Genomic DNA, 22,576 nt, shown 5'->3' on the forward strand with positions numbered 1-22,576 from the left:
CACTAGGCTACCCCACCGCCCCCTGGCGTAGCAACATGAACACCCATCACACGCACAGTGTACGACATCTGGCAGAGTAAAGTATCGGCTTTTAGCACCTTTTGGTACCATACAGCCGTAGATAGCGGACCTTCCGGAGGTCAAACAACAGGCAAGAAACCTTATCAAAAGTATACCACACACTAAAACTGGCGTAACCTAGAAGACAGGGATTTCCGGACAACGAACTAAAACCAATACCATGGATATCTGACATTCAGTGAACCATTCATAATTTTTAGCCGCATTTTGCGCTTATTGTGACACATTCTCAAGACTGATCATACAAAGAATGCTTGATGGCAAAATAATGAAGATAGGCGTAATTTAATTACTACACCTTCTGCTCGGTCTGAAATGAAGCAGATCTTGCTCCGAGTGCTGACGCTGCTTTGCTTTTCCTTGTAACGATGTTTGGAGCTAAATACCTGTCTTGAAAAATGGAGTTTTGTTTTGCAGAAAACTGTTTTGGCCGTCAAAAACCTTCGTTTTCATAATCTACACCAATAAGTAAAAGAATTCCTTAAAGGTCACATGCAACCAAAAATTCAAACATAATTAAAACACATCTATCACTTATTCAGGACACATAATATACATTGCTGCTTTAAAAAAAACCCAAATAAACAAAATTATAAGCGTACAATCGCGATTCAAAAGTGCAATATTTTGTACTTGGGCTTACATCCCCCGAAAAGAAGCCCTCGGGAGACCGAACCCAGTCAGAGCGGGTGGATATGCACTCAAGTGTAACGACGGCTTCCGATTGGCTGTTTCATTTGCTGATATGCTGTTGGTTCATTGTGTGTACAGAAAGGTGATCTGTTTGATGGGCATTTTAGAAGTTTAGCCAGTCACAAGAAAGTAAAATTCTTTATGGATAACAACTTCATTTTGTGTACTTGATGCGTCGTTTCACTATGGATTCATATACTGTTGTCAAACAAAATCATATACACTAAAAGAAGTCGTTATCCATGAAGAATGTATATAGAGATGTTGGGTTTGGAAAATACATGTGCTCTGAATTTGCGCTCGATCCAATAAAAACTCACGTCAGTAGAGATGGTAAACTACTGCGTGGCGGAATCCGTCATTCGTCCAAGTACAAAGGAGGACTTGAAAGTGTCAAGAGTTTGCACCAGTTTCCATCAGATCCAGTCATCCGAAAAAAAAATGAATGTAGTTTGTTTGAAGCCCACAGACATAAAAACATGTCATGTGTATCACACGTGCCTAATTACATAATGTGACAGACACGGGACTCGGGTGTACGAGTCATAAATCAACTTGTTTTCTTTATGTCGTATAGTCTGATAGGTGTTAAGTTCAAATTGCATGTGGTCAATGATTGAAGCTGTGTATTGCATGTTGTCCTTAGCAGACAGACAGGCAGACATATAGGTGTGAATAAACCAGACATTGAGCTTTCTCTGTGACAGAGGCTGCTTACTACAATCAGCAAGTTTTTTTTACGTAACGAGTAGATTATTTTATTTACTTGTTTGTGTACACACCCAAGATTGGACTACTGCTCACGACCTCAGACGCTGGGTTGTTTCAAGCTCCGCGAACCTATTCACTGCGCATGCGTTATGGACGCAGCGCAGCACAGTTGTTGAAACCAGTTTGAACTCCGATTTCGCGGGCATTTTTCTCATCGCGTTTTTTTCAACTTTATAGGTTGAATTGGCATTTTTTATGATTTGTTTCGGTAAGTGCATACCGAAAGGTACCAGAATCTACAAAGTTGAGTTTTACGTTGCATGTGACCTTTAAGTATTTCATCAGAAATGGTTCCTAAAATGTATACATGATATTACGAACCAATATACTATATATGCAGTACGTTTTGAAATTAATTTATCCACGCCTTGACAGGAACCTGTTCATATGGTTAACTTATTAGATGGTGTATATATAAAATGTTCATGATTTTACATCTACTAGGGCGGTGGGGTAGCCTAGTGGTTAAAGCGTTCGTTCATCACAACAAAGGTCCGGTTTCGATTCCCCCCACAAGTGCAATGTATAGAGCCCATTTTTAGAATATAGGTAACTGCGGCGTAAAACCTAACTCACTCACACATATTCTACTTTATTCTCTTTGACCAGTCATTTCTATAATTTTAATCCATAATTCTATATTACAAATGTGTTCACTTTACAAACGATAGCACAGTTTCATGGCATATGTTATGCTTTGACATGATATTACACTACATATAAAACGAAAGCATTTCAAGTAGTTAGACATGTTTACTGGTGTTTATTTCATGAAACAGTAGAAAACAATCACGATAACATTTTTTCCAGCAGCCAATATTCAAAGGAAAACACAGCTTTCTATCAACCTATCAATCAATCTATTTACAATCCTCTAACACAAAATGAATACGGAAAGACCAACTGCTGAACCATTGTGCAAACATTGGCCTTGAACATTAATATACATGAAGTTGTGTTAATTAGCGAATGTATGTTATACATCGTGCGAAAATATAATCACATGACGCACATGGGTTTCTGTTCATCAGGATATTCACTATAAATAGCGCAGATGATAAGTATGATGACCATCGCTCTGGAGAAATACAAAGTCCATTAGGTAGTGAGATGATATTTTACCTTTTGAGAAACAAAAGAAGCAAAATATTGGCGTTTATTTGAATTAGGAGGCAACGCACGAGCATATTACCCTGAATAAAAAAACTAGTGAGCTTCTCTCTCTTACGTGATACTCGAAATATTATCAAATATTAAATATTAAATATGACCTTTTAACTAGCGTTAATATTGACCAATATCTGCCAGAGAGTGAGTGATAATTTCTAGTCCCCATTTAGAGTAGGTTTAAATGTGAAAGGAGTTCATCACACTAAAGAAGTTTCCAAACAATCAAATGTTGAAATGTATGTCAAACAGAATGATCATAAGTCCATAAAACACATTCAACGAAGTCAAAATACCATACATACCTCAAATACGACATGATATCGTTTCCAAGGGAATCCTACATCGCAAAAATGATTCATCAATCGGAAACTTGTCAGTCCGGATGTTTTGCATGTGGGATGTTATTATCCGGTGTACGAAGGTTCTGAACTTATTAAGCATTTATAATCTGTAAATCTACAAACGAAGTATTTGATCAACTGCCCTTACCTATTTGAATGTCAGTACGACCACTGAACTGTTTCAGATTCAATACTGACACCATTTTGGTCCTTGAGTGGTGTTGATCTGTTTATATTACTCACAGCGCCAATCACCTATATTTTTCTGGGAGTTGATTGGCAGTCAAAATTTTAATGCATGTTCAAATTTGCTTCCGCACCTGTTAAGTCTTGGGAAAACTACGTGAGACAATCCTCTGCAGGAACAAGCCTTGTGTATATGTCCCTCTTCGATCGGATCATCCAGCCCATAGGTCAATGCCCCAACACTCAAGAGCATAGAACGCTCTGAACAAAAAGTTTCGATGAGTGTAGTAGTCCAAACAGAAGTAGCCAGCCCTAATAGATGCATCCTTGATGGCTATTCGACTTTTTGTTGAGAACCGGACAAAGAAGTACCTAGAATCAAGATTCGTAACATTATACTCCAGATAGTTGTTTTCATCGGCCAGAGCCACGGTGTTTTTAGTTTGTCTGTTCCAGGATTCGTTGATTATTTCTATGAATATATCCTTGCCACTATCGCTTGATGCTTGGATATAGAAGGAGCTAGCCCACTCTGGAACCTCAATGCCAAACACTGGGTTTATCGATCTGGAAACGGTTACCCCAGTTCGGGTTTTATTGTGCCTTAGGTGAAGGATGTGATCTTTAATGTCGCATGCTTCGATGCCCACGTCGGCGAAGGACTTAATATAGTGCTCTGGAGTCTGACCAAGATCATAAACTGATTTCATAATATCACACGCTCCGTCTGTGAAGTTGCTGAGGGGATGCCAATACATTTTATTGGCATGGAGAAACACTCTGAAGACGTCTCTGGGATCATCACTGTATTCTTGACACAGGAGGTAGAACACGCGGTTGTAGATTCCGCTGCAACCATGCGGATCAATTCCTTCTTTGTACTTCTTCATATGTTTGATTGATCTCCCGTTCTTTGGTGGATCGTCCAGATAGCGCATCGATCTTTCATGGAACATAATTCCGTAGCCAACTCTCCAGTCGATGACATCAAGGTACAACTCTGCCATTTCACCAGCCATGTCCGAGAAGGCTTCATTCAACCCTCCCGTCTGGCTGACGTACAACAGACCGGCATTTTTTTCGCTGAACCCATGAGCAATTTCGTGTGCAGCAATATCAAGGGCAACAAAAGGATAGACCTGTCGCTTTCGACCATCTCCAAAGGTCACATTCTGGCCGTTCCAGAAAGCATTCACATGATTCTTGGAGAAATGCACTCTCATGACCAGGTTTTCAACAAGCTTATGGCCAAACCAGTCCAGAAACATCCTCTGTATCTGTGTTCCAAAGTACAAAGCGTCAAGAGCTGGGGAGTATGCTCCATTAATGGAGTCATTGTACGTCTGATCACAGTTGAAGCTTGCGGTTTCAGTGATGTTCTCCAGTTCAGTATGTTGCATGTCAACCACTCTCACAAGGTCATTCTCCAAATAGCAAGTATTCCCTTCTTTTCGCAATTCCAAACACTGAGGAATTATTCCATACTCCCGTTTACCGATCTTTTCATTACCCCCATAGAGCCTATGACGCTCATTGGGGAAACATGTCTGGAGATTATTCCATGCCTTAATCACTTCTCCAGTTCTTGTGTTAATGATTGCCGTTGGCCGTTTCACCTCTTCCTCCATTTCAATAAGATATTCCACGATTGCAATTGGAAAAACTGTACTGTTGTCGTCTATATATACATCATACACAATCTTACGATTTCCTATATTTTCAGTGATATTTTCATCATTGTTAAGCTTGATAAGTATATCATATAACTCCCCTTCGGATAGCTCGTGGTCAAAGTCCTTTAACTCGGTTTCAATATCTTCAACAATGGTGCCACTAGCATCAATAAGAGTTTCATTGTCATCGTCCACTTTGACCGTCACAATTGTGTCAAATACGTCCCTACTCCGATATCGTTCTTTCATCTTCCTCAGTGTGACGCCGTGGACTGTGACAACTTCTTTGACAGTTTCAAACCTCTCTGCGCCCTTTAGTCCAAGCATCTCTTCGGCGTATTCTTCAGGGCGTACTGAAGCACCTTCAGCAGATCGCTTGGCTCTGTGTGAGTCTGTCATTTCAGGAGGCTGTCTTGACTGGTAGCCTATTGGGACTTTTGATACCTGTGTAAGTTTGTCTCGGGCGCTCATCCGTTTGGCTGATTGCACTCCATGGTGAGTGACGGCCGCCACTGAAAGTATATACGTCAGAGAGTAAATAAAACTGTATGGATCACTCCCAAATTGTGAAAAACAAAAATATAGCCATGTTCGTTATGCTCAATCAGATTTTCACTTAGTGCATAAGAATATGTTATCTGCCTATAACTACCGATCAAGTACCAAAGCACTACAAAAAACACCACCATAACACAGATTCAGTAGTACTGAGCGAGGCGTCCATCAACTTACAGGTTATTACAAAATGAATACATTTTATTTACACGTTATTCTGATGTAGAAGTCTATGTTCTTTTGATTTATTGTAGGATCATCACAGAAACACATGCTCGAGATATGGTCGGAATCGTAAATTGCTTCTGCTTTTAACAAATATTTGTTGTGAAAGGCTTAAGGCTATTGTAGATGTAGTTAATATGACAGCGACTCTTAGCCGATTCTGGAGCAGTAGCAATTCCAATGCAAGTTTCTGGATTGTTCTTTGTCTATCTCATCTTGGTTTACTTACGAAATGTACGGCAAATATTAACTGTTTTTTACTGACTTTAACGATTAATGGCCAGAGATGCGTTTCACTCTGTCATCTTTAAAGTTGTCATTGTTGATGTAAACCTTAAGTTAGTTCCACCATAATATCATGTAAGTATATTAACTAATTTCACACGTCTCTACGTTTATAACCCATTGCATGCAACAGTACACCAGAGGAAGTTCTTGTTAATCGATCCATCATCTTCTCAGACTGCATGTTTAGCATCAACATGCAAAAACCCTCGCAGACAACATTCCTGTATCAGTGGTATGCAGCACAAACGCCTTCTATTTTCAGCCAATACAAAACTACTTTGTTCTGGGTAACATTAAATACATCGAGTAGGTTCTTGTCAAACTGAGTGCTAACATAAATCACGAAGTCTAGTAGTCATGCCGAAGGCCCTTGTTCGATTTCCTACATGGATTGAGCCTATTTCCGGTTTTTGACCGAAGTGAATATTGCTAAAGGTGTGGTAAGCTGATTTGGGCTTTGCGTCACATCGGCACTATTCCAACCATAATAGCAACGAGATCAAGTTTGCACTTAGTTCCGTCCATAACCCACTTTCTGATTTGGTCAATGCGGATTCTGTTGCGAGAGTGGAGATCTATTGTTTCAACAGATATGTAGAGTTAAGTTCGAGGTTTTACTGTATCAAGTGGCCTTGTATGTTGTATGTTTAGCGTGAACTTTCTCTTTATGTCATGGGAAGCAAACGGATCATAGTCAGTGCCTGGTACTTGGCAGTTAACCTATCGGTGTTACTAAAACACTAAGACGTAGAAGCTGGTTGGCAAGTACGTACTGTTCTCGTAGTGTATGCAAATGTGAGCTCAAGGGAAGTTGCTCTACCACAGTTAATGCGTTTAAAAACATGATCATAAATGGAATATCCAGCAGCAAGCAGATTCTTAGCATACCGAAATATATCTACGGATGCATTGCGTGTAACACTGCAGTTGTTGGAACTCCATTGCTGTTTGAAAGCGCAATCATTCATGGCGTCGCAGTAACATGTTCGTGAATCATATGCCACCCATGCATAACTGTCCACATCAGGAAACTTTCCATGCATATCTCTTCACACCAGCAGACCACCCATGCATATTTCTCCACACCAGCAGACCACCCATGCATATTTCTCCACATCACCAAACCACCCATGCATATTTCTCCACATAAGCAAGCCACCCATGCATATTTCTCCACATAAGCAAACCACCCATCTTATATCTGTATGACAGCGGTACAAGTATCTCTAAGGAAACGTCGCACTGAAGAATATAAGAAGTTGTCATACGTACGGTTTGTCCTGTATCATGCATATCGTTCCATATAAAAAACACGTCCATGCATATCTTCCCCTATAATGAAACCGCCCAGGCTCACATCAGATAACCACCAATGCACATATTCCCCAGGGCGATCTCTTTATGCAGCACTAACAGACATTTGGCATATTGTTATGATATCCAGTAATATATAATCCGGTAATATATAATCCGATAATATATAATCCGATAATATATAATCCGGTAATATATAATCCGGTAATATATGAATTACAATCGAAAGAGAAAATGTGCAAAATTTGAAGCATGGCTCCGACGGTTTTATATGCCAAACTTCATCAACGACAAACAAGACAGAGGATACACTACACATTGTCGTAATTATCACATCAGCTATATGGCATATTGTGTTATTTCAGTTGACAATATATCAGGTTTAAACTTTAAACTTCACATTGAAAAGAGATACAACACAAATGACCACAACCAAGTTTTCAAACAGTTCTATACGTTCCTAAATTTGACCATCCGCGACAAAAATCATTTCCGACATTACCTAATTTGACACTTGGTTAACACTTGACTTGGCATTACAGGTGTTGTTGACGGGTGTCACCGGTGGAATGGGAGCAGAACTCCTTTTCGCCAACATCTGGTATCATCACCGGGTGTTTTACTACTTATTTTCTAAGATTTAGCCTCCTTAAGAGTGATAAATGGCCTTCTTGCCGGTATCGTGTTTGTGACTGTTAAAGGGTTTATTGCCAAACCGTCGAGAAAGCAATTCTTGCATGTCTTCTCAAACAACCATACGGTGGTGTCGGACCAGGGAATGACTTTGAAATACCCAGGGAACCAAGCCAGCATCTTGATTGACAGACCATGTCGTTCCTAACACCATATCGTTCCGGTCTGTCATTTACTCACAATATGTCTATCACGGAAACGCTCAACCAGGGCGAGGCAGATGTTTTCTTCAATGGACATGGTGTGATTGCCATCTTGGAATCATCGGAAAAAATCCCAAACAAACCATACTTGAGATTCCATAGTGCTGAAGGATATGACAGAGACGTTCGGTAAATCTACATTCAGATCTTAATACAGACTCCCAGTTCTCATCTGAGCAGCAGGTGATGCATTATTTGAAACAGGCATTAACAAATCCAGTTACCGTGTGAAAAATGTCTGTGTAATCAGGCACTGCTTGAGTAACATATCTGGGGGTAAATACAGCATGTCTGAATCGGTTTTAGGAGGTCAGTTCACCAGAAATAACCTTCCTCGGGGATAATAGTCACATTGGTGTTCTCATTGTAATCGCAGTAAATGATATTTCAGTAATAAATGATTGTAATAGAAAGCAATCTCCTTTTCTGAAAACATCATTGGCAAAAATGTCCAATTCAAACGTTTCTAAAACTTCATGCGAATAAAAGACAAATCAAGGAAGTGACAAGCAGCCTGCATTGCTTCTTTCTCTTGGCTTCTGACTTTTGACTTCAAGTTAACTTCAAGACAGAATTAAATAGTCTAAGATGTAGCTATATCAGATGTATGAACTGACATCACCCCAGTATGTCAAGGCAATCAGCTGTTGTTATTACATATCCTCACATGCTATACCCACACGAAAACCTCCCAAAGAAGCCATGTTGGTAGTGTTGTTATATGCATGCCCGAATGAACGAATGACTCAATACGTTTTCCATTCATTGAAATGCATTTGATAACTTTCATAGAACCTTCAGAAATCATGCATATCATTCAGTTTTCGATCTATGAAATGGATGTAGATAGTTTTTTTGTGTGTCCACAGGCGCAGCAGTAAACATTTGTGGCACTCACCCAACGGATTCAACGTATTGCCACTGGTTATGTATCTGGGTACACTGAGACATCTAGCCCTTAGAACCTGAACGCTCAGTCATGCCTATAAAAGATCTAGACGTGGTAACCTAGCAGTTAAAAACCTGAACAATAATCATTTGCCCGCATACGATGACTCATTTACAATTTTCCATCTTTCCAAGAGATAAAACCAAACCAGTATAATTTATTGCTAGTTTGACATTCACCATAACCCTGAAAAAATATTAGAGGATACGTTAGATCATGACGCTAAAACCCTAACTCTTTGATCTATGGACGTAGACCATTTCTGGTGTATTTACGCCATACTCGCGGAATGTTATCAAAACCGACGTACAAATCTAAAACGAATTCCAATGTTTGTTCTTTTGATTCATTTTTATCACTTACGGACCCGTGAAGGTCCGGGGTGGAATAGGCCTGCAGCAACCCATGTTTGCCATAAAAGGCGACTATGCTTGTCGTAAGAGGCGACTAACGGGATCGGGTGGTCAGGCTCGCTGATTTGGCTGACACATGTCATCGGTTCCCAATTGCGCAGGTCGATTTTCATGCTGTTGATCACTGGATTGTCTGGTCCACACTCGATTATTTACAGACCACCGCCGTGTATAGCTGGAATATTGCTGAGTGCGGCGTAAAACTAAAGTCACTCACTCACCCATTAATCACACAGGATATCTGATAATCATTGATGGCTTTTTCGGGACCAATTTTAGGGGCTTTGGAGTAGCCTAGTGGTCAAAGTGTTCGCTTGTCTCGCCGAAGATTCGGTTTCGTGTCTCCACATGGGTACACAGTGTGAAGCCCATTTCTGGTGGCCCCTCTTTGGTATTGCTGGAATATTGCTAAACGCGGTGTATTTAAACCAAACTCACTGAGAACATGTTTAAAAGTCATGTTCTGGAAGATTATACATTGGTCTATACCGTTCGCGGTGATTTCGCTAGATTGTTCTTTTTTTTACACTCAGAGACGTGTTATTTATAAACCTAATGCGTACTTTCATGATCAAATTCGATTTGAACAGGAATAAGATATTTACGAACGGCCTGTTTCAAATATTGAAAATACCTGTCTATTGGACTCTTGTACAAATGTGCTACCCTTCATGCATTCTACCGTATACACATGCTGACAGCCAGTAAATGTTTAGTTTCTCTGTGTAGTCTGGCAACAAACTACAGTTCACTTTTATATCAGTGCAGAAAGACGAATGACTCCCAAAAACAATAAATAACCAGAATAATATTCCGTGAAATTACTCACGTTTTCAGTTTAGTGTGACTGTTTTTCATTCACAGCTTTCCAAAGAACACTGTGAAATACCACACGCTGCTGAGAATGTTCTATCGTTTTAGAAAGTGCCGAAAACACGTGTATTTGTACCAGTGTCTTTCCAATATGGCTTTGAAAAAACGTACACGCTGAGACGAAACATGAAACGCTAGGCCAGATCTTCCAGACAAGTTGCTTAAACATGATGTTGATCCAAGAGTTGTACGTAAACTCTTGTCCAAGTCAAAACACAAACACGTACATAGGCTACGTTACGTACATACTGTACTTATGGACAAACATGCTCTGTTTATTCCATCCCAGGCATGCCAAATACGTTGCATGTTTGTGTGTTTTATAGTAACAGCGGCTAATGAACGGTTAAAGGTATAATCCCCCTTTGAACGTTATTGTTTCCCCTGCATGGCAAATAGGTTGCATGTTTGTGTGTTTCATAGTAACAGTGGCTGATGAACAGTTAAAGGTATAATCCCCCTTTGAACAATATTATTTCCTCTGCATGACAAATAAGTTGCATGTTTGTGTGTTTTATAGTAACAGCGGCTAATGAACGGTTAAAGGTATAATTCCCCTTTGAACGTTATTGTTTCCCCTGCATGGCAAATAGGTTGCATGTTTGTGTGTTTCATAGTAACAGTGGCTGATGAACAGTTAAAGGTATAATCCCCCTTTGAACAATATTATTTCCTCTGCATGACAAATAAGTTCCATGTTTGTGTGTTTTATGTTAACAGCGGCTAATAAACAGTTAAAGATATAACCCCTCTTTGAAAATTATTTCAATTTTACCATTGCATTAAAGGCACAAATAGAGTTTATCTGATGCACTGTGTCCTCTGTAACAATACCAACGTTTGTTCGGGGTTTGTTTTACACCGCACTCAGTAATATTCCGCTGTAAATAATCCAATCTAAACCAGACAATCCAGTGATCAACAGCATGAGCATCGATCTATGAAACTGGGACACGATGACATGTTATAATGACGTTATTCATCGACATAACGAGAGTAAATAAACTGGACTATTGGCTAATGTCGGAGGGAATGATATGAAGAAATAGTGGATTCGATATATATATCTGTTTGATATGTTGGGACTGTTGTATCATGTCAAATTACCACTCGTGAGGGATATGAGTATGTTTGAAAATGTTCAGGCAGTTGTTTAACATCTACATCGCAAGAATAATACGAATGTGTTTGATACAATTCAGGCTATTGTTTAACGTCTATGTAGCACTGGTAATACGATGTGTTTGATACAATTCAGGCTATTGTTCAACGTCTATATAGCACGGGTAATACGACGTGTTTGATACAATTCAGTCTGTCGTTTAAAGTCCATATAGCACGGGTAATACGATGTGTTTGATACAATTCAGGCTATTGTTTAACGTCTATGTAGCACTGGTAATACGATGTGTTTGATACAATTCAGGCTGTTGTTTAACGTCTATATAGCACGGGTAATACGACGTGTTTGATACAATTCAGGCTATTGTTTAACGTCTATATAGCACGGGTAATACGACGTGTTTGATACAATTCAGGCTATTGTTTAACGTCTATATAGCACGGGTAATACGACGTGTTTGATACAATTCAGGCTGTTGTTTAACGTCTATATAGCACGGGTAATACGACGTGTTTGATACAATTCAGGCTATTGTTTAACGTCTATGTAGCACTGGTAATACGACGTGTTTGATACAATTCAGTCTGTCGTTTAAAGTCCATATAGCACGGGTAATACGATGTGTTTGATACAATTCAGGCTATTGTTTAACGTCTATGTAGCACTGGTAATACGATGTGTTTGATACAATTCAGGCTGTTGTTTAACGTCTATATAGCACGGGTAATACGACGTGTTTGATACAATTCAGGCTGTTGTTTAACGTCTATATAGCACGGGTAATACGACGTGTTTGATACAATTCAGGCTATTGTTTAACGTCTATATAGCACGGGTAATACGACGTGTTTGATACAATTCAGGCTGTTGTTTAACGTCTATATAGCACGGGTAATACGACGTGTTTGATACAATTCAGGCTATTGTTTAACGTCTATATAGCACTGGTAATACGACGTGTTTGATACAATTCAGGCTGTTGTTTAACGTCTATATAGCACGGGTAATACGACGTGTTTGATACAATTCAGGCTATTGTTTAACGTCTATATAGCACTAGTACTGCGACGTGTTTGATACAATTCAGGCTATTGTTTAACGTCTATATAGCACGGGTAATACGATGTGTTTGATACAATTCAGGCTGTTGTTTAACGTCTATGTAGCACTGGTAATACGATGTGTTTGATACAATTCAGGCTATTGTTTAACGTCTATATAGCACGGGTAATACGATGTGTTTGATACAATTCAGGCTGTTGTTTAACGTCTATATAGCACTGGTAATACGACGTGTTTGTTACAATTCAGGCTGTTGTTTAACGTCTATATAGCACTGGTAATACGATGTGTTTGATACAATTCAGGCTATTGTTTAACGTCTATATAGCACGGGTAATACGATGTGTTTGATACAATTCAGGCTGTTGTTTAAAGTCTATATAGCACGGGTAATACGACGTGTTTGATACAATTCAGGCTATTGTTTAACGTCTATATAGCACGGGTAATACGACGTGTTTGATACAATTCAGGCTATTGTTTAACGTCTATATAGCACGGGTAATACGATGTGTTTGATACAATTCAGGCTGTTGTTTAACGTCTATGTAGCACTGGTAATACGATGTGTTTGATACAATTCAGGCTATTGTTTAACGTCTATGTAGCACTGGTAATACGATGTGTTTGATACAATTCAGGCTATTGTTTAACGTCTATATAGCACTGGTAATACGACGTGTTTGATTCAATTCAGGCTGTTGTTTAACGTCTATGTAGCACTGGTAATAAGACGTGTTTGATACAATTCAGGCTATTGTTTAACGTCTATATAGCACGGGTAATACGATGTGTTTGATACAATTCAGGCTGTTGTTTAAAGTCTATGTAGCACTGGTTTGATACAACTCAGGCTATTGTTTAACGTCTATATAGCACTGGTAATACGACGAGTTTGATGGAACTGGGACTGTTGTACAATCCCAAAGCAACAGGAGTAATATCAAGATGTGTTAAAACATCTGTTTAATTTCTGTATAGCAAGAGTAATAAGAAGGAGTTTGATAAATACGAATGTATTTGATGGAACTGGGACTGTTGTACAATCCCAAAGCAACAGGAGTAATATCAAGATGTGTTAAAACATCTGTTTAATTTCTGTATAGCAAGAGTAATAAGAAGGAGTTTGATAAATACGAATGTATTTGATGGAACTGGGACTGTTGTACAATCCCAAAGCAACAGGAGTAATATCAAGACGTGTTAAAACATCTGTTTAATTTCTGTATAGCAAGAGTAATAAGAAGGAGTTTGATAAATACGAATGTATTTGATGGAACTGGGACTGTTGTACAATCCCAAAGCAACAGGAGTAATATCAAGATGTGTTAAAACATCTGTTTAATTTCTGTATAGCAAGAGTAATAAGAAGGAGTTTGATAAATACGAATGTATTTGATGGAACTGGGACTGTTGTACAATCCCAAAGCAACAGGAGTAATATCAAGATGTGTTAAAACATCTGTTTAATTTCTGTATAGCAAGAGTAATAAGAAGGAGTTTGATAAATACGAATGTATTTGATGGAACTGGGACTGTTGTACAATCCCAAAGCAACAGGAGTAATATCAAGATGTGTTAAAACATCTGTTTAATTTCTGTATAGCAAGAGTAATAAGAAGGAGTTTGATAAAGCTGAACTGTTATTAAAGGTCTTTACGGAAACAGTAACATAGATATGTTTGATCACATAAAGGATGTTAAATTAACAACAACAGGCAGGAGGTCTTAGTGCTTGATCGCGTTTCAACTGTTACCTGACCGCGGTATAATAGGACCAACGTGAGAACGCTAAAAACTTCGTTTAACGCTGGGATATTTCTACGAGTGCTTTATCTACTCTGGGTGCACCCGCCGTGATGTCTGCCGGCAAGCACATCCATTCCGTCTGTTTACGGCTATATCTCTACTATGACTGGTCGTATGACTGCTAGCAATTGTCCAATAAATAGTACAATCATGTGTTTGACATCAGCGTTGGCTTATCAGAGATGGAAGGTGTATGTTTATATATAATAAAACTCCACCCCTGTTATCCTAGTTTTGTGTTGTTTCAAAATTGGGTAGAGCATACTTTAACACAACCTGCAGAAATATTAACGATTACTCGTCTGAAGAAATGTTAAAAAAAGAACGTTTTTCGAAATTACAGTGTGAATTCTGATTCCGGTAAGTAAACACGACGATAAACCTGTTTCAGGGTGGTACCTGGATTTGTTCCGTGAAGTGCATTTCATAACAACAAGAAAGTTTTGGTGCAAAAATGACATCAAAGCGTTTGGTTATAATCACCAACATTTATAGGATTCAGACGTCTTTCATGGGTGTATCAAATCACCGACATGACATCCTTTGGCTAAATGCTGATAATGTCAGTTTAACGATGATAGTTTTCTAATGATGCTGACAAGAAAATCATATGGTGAGTGCTTACAAGATGCTCGTTCACATTAACAGTATTTTGTAGCTTAACCGGGAATTTAAGTCATGACCAACAACCATCAAAAGTTAAGGCTACTAATATACTCTTCATCAAAAGTTAAGGCTACTAATATACTCCTCATCAAAAGTTCAGACGCACCAGTGTAAATGTAGTCACTTACTTCTGTCAACTGTTCTAAATACATTTTGCAAAATATTCCATACTGTTTGAAGGTGCTGTTTACACATGAACCGGTGTATTGTAGTACAATTTTGTAACGTTGAACAGATTATTGTCATGAGTTCTATAAATGAAACATCACGGTCAAAACTGGCTAATTCATGACAAAACTGGCTAATTCTTGACAAAACACAGCTGTTCATATGCACGATATTTTTACATGCTTTTCAGCAAGTTAATGCGTGATCCTCGTGCATTGCTTCTGCACAGTTGAAAATTTCATCTTCAATGTAACCACATGTATCGGGGTTTTCTGAGAGCAAGTCTCCTCGTTTAGAAGCCCAAGGCCTACTATTATGAATGTTTCTATTTAATTCCAAAGAGTGTGGACAAAAGGTGCATATAACGGTCTGAACATTCGACTGCGAGGAAGCCTGGGATACAGTGTAGGTTTGGAGGAGGGTGACAGGGATGGAGACGATAATGCAGAAGGTGACGTTGATGAAGATTGTCCTTTCGGTGAAATCTAACTGTTTGACTGACGTGTTAGAAACCTCACTGGTGATGATGCAAACAATGTCGACTCCCATGGTCCTTTGAGCGATGGGTTGACTTGACCAATTATAGTTCGCATAACCAATTATTAAACATTTCAAAGTTTACAAGGGTTACATTGCATAGTCATTGTAAAATTCGTGAATGTAATATTAAAAAGATTTCCTTTACATGTTGCCTTATGATTTTTTATTCCATATATTATTGTCACTTTAAAAAAAAACGAATAAAAACCCATTTTTCCGAATATAAGCCCAGGCTGTTTTCCGCATGAAGTCCTGGCTAGGTTTCGGTAAAACTCGGTACATTTGTAGCATATAATGATTGTATCTACACTTTTGATGGGTAATATAGGTATGAAATATAAGCATACTCTTAACTGTAAAATTAACTATGAAATTAACGGCAATGTACACAATACCTAAGAAACTTACAGCTCCTTTACCAAATCGTATACCTTTTTCCATTGAGTTATAAAAATGTTGCAGTTATATCTCTTTATTTACTCCACTGAAATACACTAATAAAGTAGTGGACATGAAGATTACACATCAGTCGTTACCAATGGAAGAAGAAAACTGGCACAAGAAGGAAATATGTTTGAATAATTTTTGTAGTAAACAAATCCCTTTAAGTGATTACCGACACTGTAGAGAACACTTAATAGGAACAACGTGACGGTCTATGGCAACGTTCCACCTTTGCTAAATCCTATGTAATGAGTTCACAGTCTTATAGACACACTCTATGTAGAACGATAATAAGCGCAGTATTAGTAACACAGTGTGCATGCATGATCTCAGAGAACACGTACTTCAAACATTCTTAGTTATAACCTTTTGACTTCCTGGAAAGCATCGCTACTGCCGGAACAGGGTTAGTTTATTGGTGGCTAATGTGTCCACCTGCCACTTAAATATTTGAAAATTACACTTTCGGCGATTTATAGTGTTTTCTTTTTCAAGGCTTAAGCCAAAGCATTTACTCCTTGACGGTTTCTGACTCTGAGCAGATAATTACCAGCGATAAAATCCCTAACATCTAAAGTGCCGGTCAGCATAGCTTAGAACTACAAGCCCCAAACCAAATGTCCATTTTTTTATTCTCCAGTCGTAAATCGTATTAAGGACACATATTCAGTTCACATTGGAATGAGTAAGTTTAGTTTTACGCCGCACTCAGCAATATTCCAGCTATATTCCGGCGGTCTGTAAATAATCGAGTCTCCTGGACCAGACAGTCCAGTGACCAACAACATGTCGATCTGCACAAGTCAACCAAGTCAGTGACCCTGACCTCCCGATCCCGTTAGTCGCCTCTTACGACAAGCGTAGTCGCCCTTTATGGCAAGCATGGGTTGCTGAAGGCCTATTCTCTTCTACCCCGGGACCTTCACGGGTTCTCACACTGGAAATCGAACCTGGCATTTCGATGTGATGGCTAAACATGTTAATCATTATACTACTCATAATGAAATGACACACATGCGCATGTGTTGAAACTAAACATTAACAGGATATTGGAAGTCGATGTTAAACCGACAACGCACAAAGGTAGCCTAGTGCTTACAGCGTTCGCTCGTCACGCCGAAGGTTCGGGTTCAATTCCCTACATTGCTGTACGTGTGAAGTTCACATTTGGTATCCCCCAACTTGACATTGCTGGAATATTGCTAAACGCGACGCAAACAAAATCACTAAGATTTATATTCTCAAATTGACCACATTTACAAATCAATACCGACCACTACATGAGAAACAGAATGGTAGTACAAAACACAGTGGCAATTTTCTATTATTATAGGATATTTATATAGCGCACATATCCATGCAGCTAGTGCCTGCTAAAGGCACCGATGTTTTTTTTTCATTCGATCATTCACGTCAGTCTCAACGTCACATCGTATTATCAATCTCTACTCCCTGGGGAGTATGCTGTTCTCGCTGCCACAAGGCACATTGTGTATTGTGGCTCTCTCATCCTGACGAGGTACCCAATTCACAGCTGGAAGGACTGGGACACATAGTCACAGTACTTTGTCAAAGTTTACTGCACGTTGCTGTACCCGCGACTAGCTGCTTGCATGTATCCACGAGGCCACCATCTTGTCATGTAAAACGGACTCAAAGATTCTTTTTCGTGTTCAGGGTTATGTATTGTACACTAGGGGTTGTTGCAAGACTGAAAGAGTCTGCACACAAAGTTGACTCCAAGGTCTTTACGCCCGGCCAGGTTCAATCATACACCTCAAACTCGCTGGATCACTAGCCTTGCTCTTTAGTCCGCTTGCCCACCGCACCCTCAAGAATATGAGGTGACAACTGTGCTAAGACTGTGATGACAGTAGTCAACTCACCGCTAATTGAAGTCATGCTTCCAGAATGGCTGTTGGCTGAATATCAAGGGTGGATAATGATCTTAACATTGCTGGCCTTCTTGTTAACGTGCGATGAAACGTGACATGACTGCGGCAAAACCTCTATAAATAAACAAAAGATTCCAGAACAGCCTCCATCTGTGGGTCAAGCTTAATTGGAATCTTCCCAAATGTGTAGATATTTCCATACCAGTCTTGTCTCCCTGTCTAAATTTAGTATGCAACTTTGAGTTGACTCTCGGGACAAGCAGATGATTGAACCACCTTATATCTGATCCAGACTCCCTTCAGCATCACTTCAGCAATTACCGACGTCATTTGTCATATTGTATTCTTGCAGAACGATTCATAAGATTGATTCGTAATACATGTAATTGCAATCATTACAGTTAACGGTACACATAGGGGTTGCGAGAAGCCTTGATGTTTAGTAGTCCCATTACGGACGACTTGTCTCTTACGTCACTTTCAGCAATATTCCAAAAACTGTGACGGTTTGGGAAACCAGAAATGGGCTCCACTCATTGTTCCCTCTTGGTGAATCGAAGCCGGTTATCGAGCGTTGCAAGCGAACACTTTAACCACTAGGCTACCCATCTGCCCCGCTCGTCATTAAGATTATGGCTTGAGACTAAGTACAGGCCACTTATCGGGGGAAATTAAGCGTATGCTGACCGAAGTGGTATGGATGACCGAGCTTTTATTTGGACAATATGTCTTTAGTTACCCATCCTCGGATGACTTAGTGGTTCGCAGAAATGGTATTGTGTCTACTTACTGCATATCGCCTCGTCATGCTTCTAGGTTCGTATATTTCTCAGGGAGCTGAGATTAAAAATCGACTGCACACTTGCCCAGTGATTGCGCCAATGTACATGCTAAAAAAACATTTCCGCAGTTATATTTTCAAAAAACTGGGCTTTGCAAAATAATAATAAATTTTCAAAAGAAAGGTGCAGTTTGGGAAAGTGATTCTGGTGTTGTAAAGCGAAGTTTAGTTGGTTGTGTATTCATAACTGTTTAAACCAGGTTGTTTAAGTCTTGCAAGCTTGGGTCAGTTTTAGACATAAAGCTTGGTAATGGAGTTTCTACAGAATCCTCGGTGCTCAACTGTTCTAGCTGTACGCACGGGGGATGAAATAACTTAGCACCAGCAGCTGTTTCCGAGCACAGGAAGAATAAAAAAGGGCCACGTTTCGTTTGTGTAACAAGCAGTTATGCTTTACTGGGGCAGAACATTATCCTTAAAAGGAATTTGAACTCCGATCTGACACGCTACTGATTTGTGAGAAAATACGCCGTCGTATATACGTTGTCTACGTGTTCGAGAGGGAATATTGGCTAACCTCTGGCGTTACTGTGATAGAATATCATCAACACTTGGTGCTCATGTTGTTAAAAGAAGTTTTGTTACTCATCGAACTTGTTAAGCTTTCGTTTTACAGAACATGAGAAGCTCATATGATTGCTTACTCGTGTGAAGCGTATGGTACTCACGATTTATTAAGGATATTCAAGGGAAGAATGATTGGCGATGTACGAACTGGATTTTCTAAATCTTCGAACGAACGGACGCACGTAAGCAAACACTGGCGGACATCCAAACATCCAGTAATATGTAGTCCCCATCTGGACATCCTCTTTAAATTTTTTCTCTTTGACAAGGAGGTTAAATTTATCTTTATCATTCTCCATACCTGCTCAGTTCTTAAAGTATAGCCACCAATGTCTTGATTGTGAAAAGACGTGGTAACCGTCTCAATGGCCCGAATAATTGTGCTGAATTTTCATGCAGGCAATACTTTTCTGGAAACGTCACTTTATTCCATCCAATGGAAACCGTGTTTTGTTTAAACGATATTATCACAATGATTGAGCCTCCAACGTAAAGTATGGTTCATTTGGCATTGCATATTCTCAGTAAAGTACAGATTCAAGCAATGTTACTGAGATGACTGACCGGTCCGGGATTCGAACCCTCATTTTTAGAACCTAACTGACAATTCAAATATTGCACATCCTATATTTGACCACTCTCTGAAAGGCATGATGCATTCATGTAAAAACTAATACCTGATCTCTTGAAGGCCAGCCATAAATGCAAGCGAAACACCAAACGTATTAGACCATAACAAAATAAGCTGTCAGTACAACACGATTCTTGTTCGAAAACATGACTCTTAAGACATACAGAACATTCATTCGGTTACAAGATGTGTTCTTGCATAACACATATCTGCAAGACAGCAAAGTAGCTTTCAGCCTTCTTGAAAACAATGAACAGCTGCATTATTCAAACATTTGCACACGATTACATAACAAGCGCAAATATGTCCTACACTCAGTCCATGTGTATAATGGCAAAAGTCTTACCTAAAACCAGAAAGGAGATGTAGTTCCTCATGACGGCGCACCACCAGACTTGTTGAACTCCGTTCAAAGTCTTGTAATGAACGAGGGGCAGTCAGTTGGTTAATTTTAACCTATATTTCATGAAGCAAGGAACTATCGCCATAGCACTGGTAGCCACGTTATTCGGTGGGGGTTTTGACAGCGTCAGGAGCAGTAATACGACACGCCCCGGTGCTAGCCTCGCTTTCTCAACCGCAGGAAAACGAATCAGACTTTCTTCACGACTTGGCAATGCCGGTAGTTTTAGCGGCAAGAGATTGTCAGAGCAGATATTTTGGATATCTAGTAACCATTGACTGCATGTTTGTTTAGTTGAGACAATGATATCTGTGGCATGCAATACGTCTTGTGCTTTTTGTGTAACAATGTATACTCTGTACTTACGTTTTAAGGAGTATTTGTGTATTTTGTGTGTGGTGCTTGAATGGCGTTCTAAGAAGTTGTCTGTGAATTGGAAAGAGCTCGTTTTCAGAGGCTCGCGAATGTGCAATATATTCTCGTTACACAATCAGTGAGTGAGCGAGAGAGTAGGTGAGTTAGTATGCTTGTACACTAGGTTTAGCAAGATTTCAGCAAGATTTCAGCAATGGGCCACTCGGTCTCTTACAACACGGGGTCTTCGGCATGCTGACATGACATTTCGAAATATTGTACCTGTGTCGCTTTGCATATAAACGACTTGTAATATTTTTTAAGTTATTTATCAGAACCAGATATTTACCCTGATAATATAAACAAGATGGTTTCATACCCAGTCCAGTTTTGTTACTCGTATTCATTTTCGCCTTCCCTCAGTTCCATTCAGTAACTTGATCTGTTGATGTGGTAACCAGATAAGTAAAATATTTGAAAATAGCATTTATATAAAGTGTTTTCCTGAAACAGAAAGTGAAGACTGGCGGAGGTTAATGGACTTGACGCATGTGCATGATCCAATTTCGGGCAATGGCGTAGTCAGTTTCTACTGGAAAGGTAGAAAACAAGTCGCAATGAAGTTCACACCCGTTATTTATGGGATTATTGGAGACTTGGTACTCGCATGACTATCTATTTGCAACGAAGTGAGGGCAGTCCGAAAATGACACAACACCTCGCAGTTTTATTTTCATTCCACTAATGTTTCCCAATATAAATATTGTGTTTGACAGTTCTGCGTTCACTTGGCACGAGAAGCTCTTCCTCTTTTTGTTTCTGAAGTATTTCGTGTTGTTAGTACCAATACCCAAGTGTTTATTGATGACTTAAGCGAAATACAGCGCGAGTAATGTTCTATACCGGTTGTCTCCTTCACGCTGTGATGTAAATCATGCGTTCGTAAATAGATCATAGGTCTTAAAGGCATGCTTAGTTACTACAGACTGGTCAAATAAACACGTGAAGTCTTTCCAACTGATGTTCAAGATCCGCTTAACTTGTATGGTCAGTAGAGTCTCATTGGTGCTTCTCATGTATGAATTAAAAGATGCTTATGGATGTTGTTTTAGATTGATCAGCACAATTGTAACGGGAACACATTTTGTCATTTTAAAGTTTGAACCTTGCATTCGGTGATTGATTCTTATTACACGTCGGTGTCTGTGATCTATATTGTTGTACTAAAGAGAACATAGACCTGTAGTACAATTATGCATATAATTTAGGCAGTGGTCATTCGACAATGTAAATGTTTTCTGTGTAGAAATGCATAATAAATGTTCGGGGGTAATCATTCTCGGTGAGGTGACGTGAATACGGTTTAAACGTGGCTCTTATGAAGCACTCTTATGATGACGTGCATGCACGTGTATTAAGTCCGAGGTAGGGACCAACAAGTATCATATTTTAACGTCTTTTGGAATGACGCAGAGAGTAATTGAATCCGCGACCTCCCCCTCTCCGGACGGACGCTCTATCCAATACAGCTGTGTATAATCGATTTAAGCGCGGTTGGCTTGAATAGTTTACAAAGATGGAAATGTATATGTAGATGCTATAACGTGCAGCGAAATAGCTTTTTAAGTAATTGGCTCTCATCGTG

The 22,576-nt window shown here is 39.4% G+C and overlaps 1 protein-coding gene across 1 annotated transcript; it reads right to left on the minus strand.

The window, feature by feature from the left end:
* Positions 1-2,285: 2,285 nt before the first annotated feature.
* On the minus strand, positions 2,286-20,717 carry LOC137295056 (elastase-like). The gene is made up of 2 exons (XM_067826326.1): positions 20,521-20,717; positions 2,286-5,427 (listed from the first exon to the last, which is right to left on the minus strand). Exons 1-2 carry the CDS (start codon positions 20,549-20,551, stop codon positions 3,455-3,457), a joined length of 2,004 nt encoding a protein of 667 aa, XP_067682427.1. The 5' UTR covers positions 20,552-20,717; the 3' UTR covers positions 2,286-3,454.
* Positions 20,718-22,576: the final 1,859 nt, after the last annotated feature.

This window comes from Haliotis asinina, chromosome 8 (genome assembly GCF_037392515.1).
Source record: "Haliotis asinina isolate JCU_RB_2024 chromosome 8, JCU_Hal_asi_v2, whole genome shotgun sequence".
Taxonomy (NCBI): domain Eukaryota; kingdom Metazoa; phylum Mollusca; class Gastropoda; order Lepetellida; family Haliotidae; genus Haliotis; species Haliotis asinina.

Excerpts from the sequence above, each read along its gene's own strand:
- LOC137295056 (XM_067826326.1), bottom strand. The coding sequence starts at position 20,551 with ATGAGGAACTACATCTCCTTTCTGGTTTTAG. Across the intron at positions 5,428-20,520 it reads CATCTCCTTTCTGGTTTTAG|TGGCGGCCGTCACTCACCAT; the intron begins GTAAGACTTTTG and ends ATATACTTTCAG.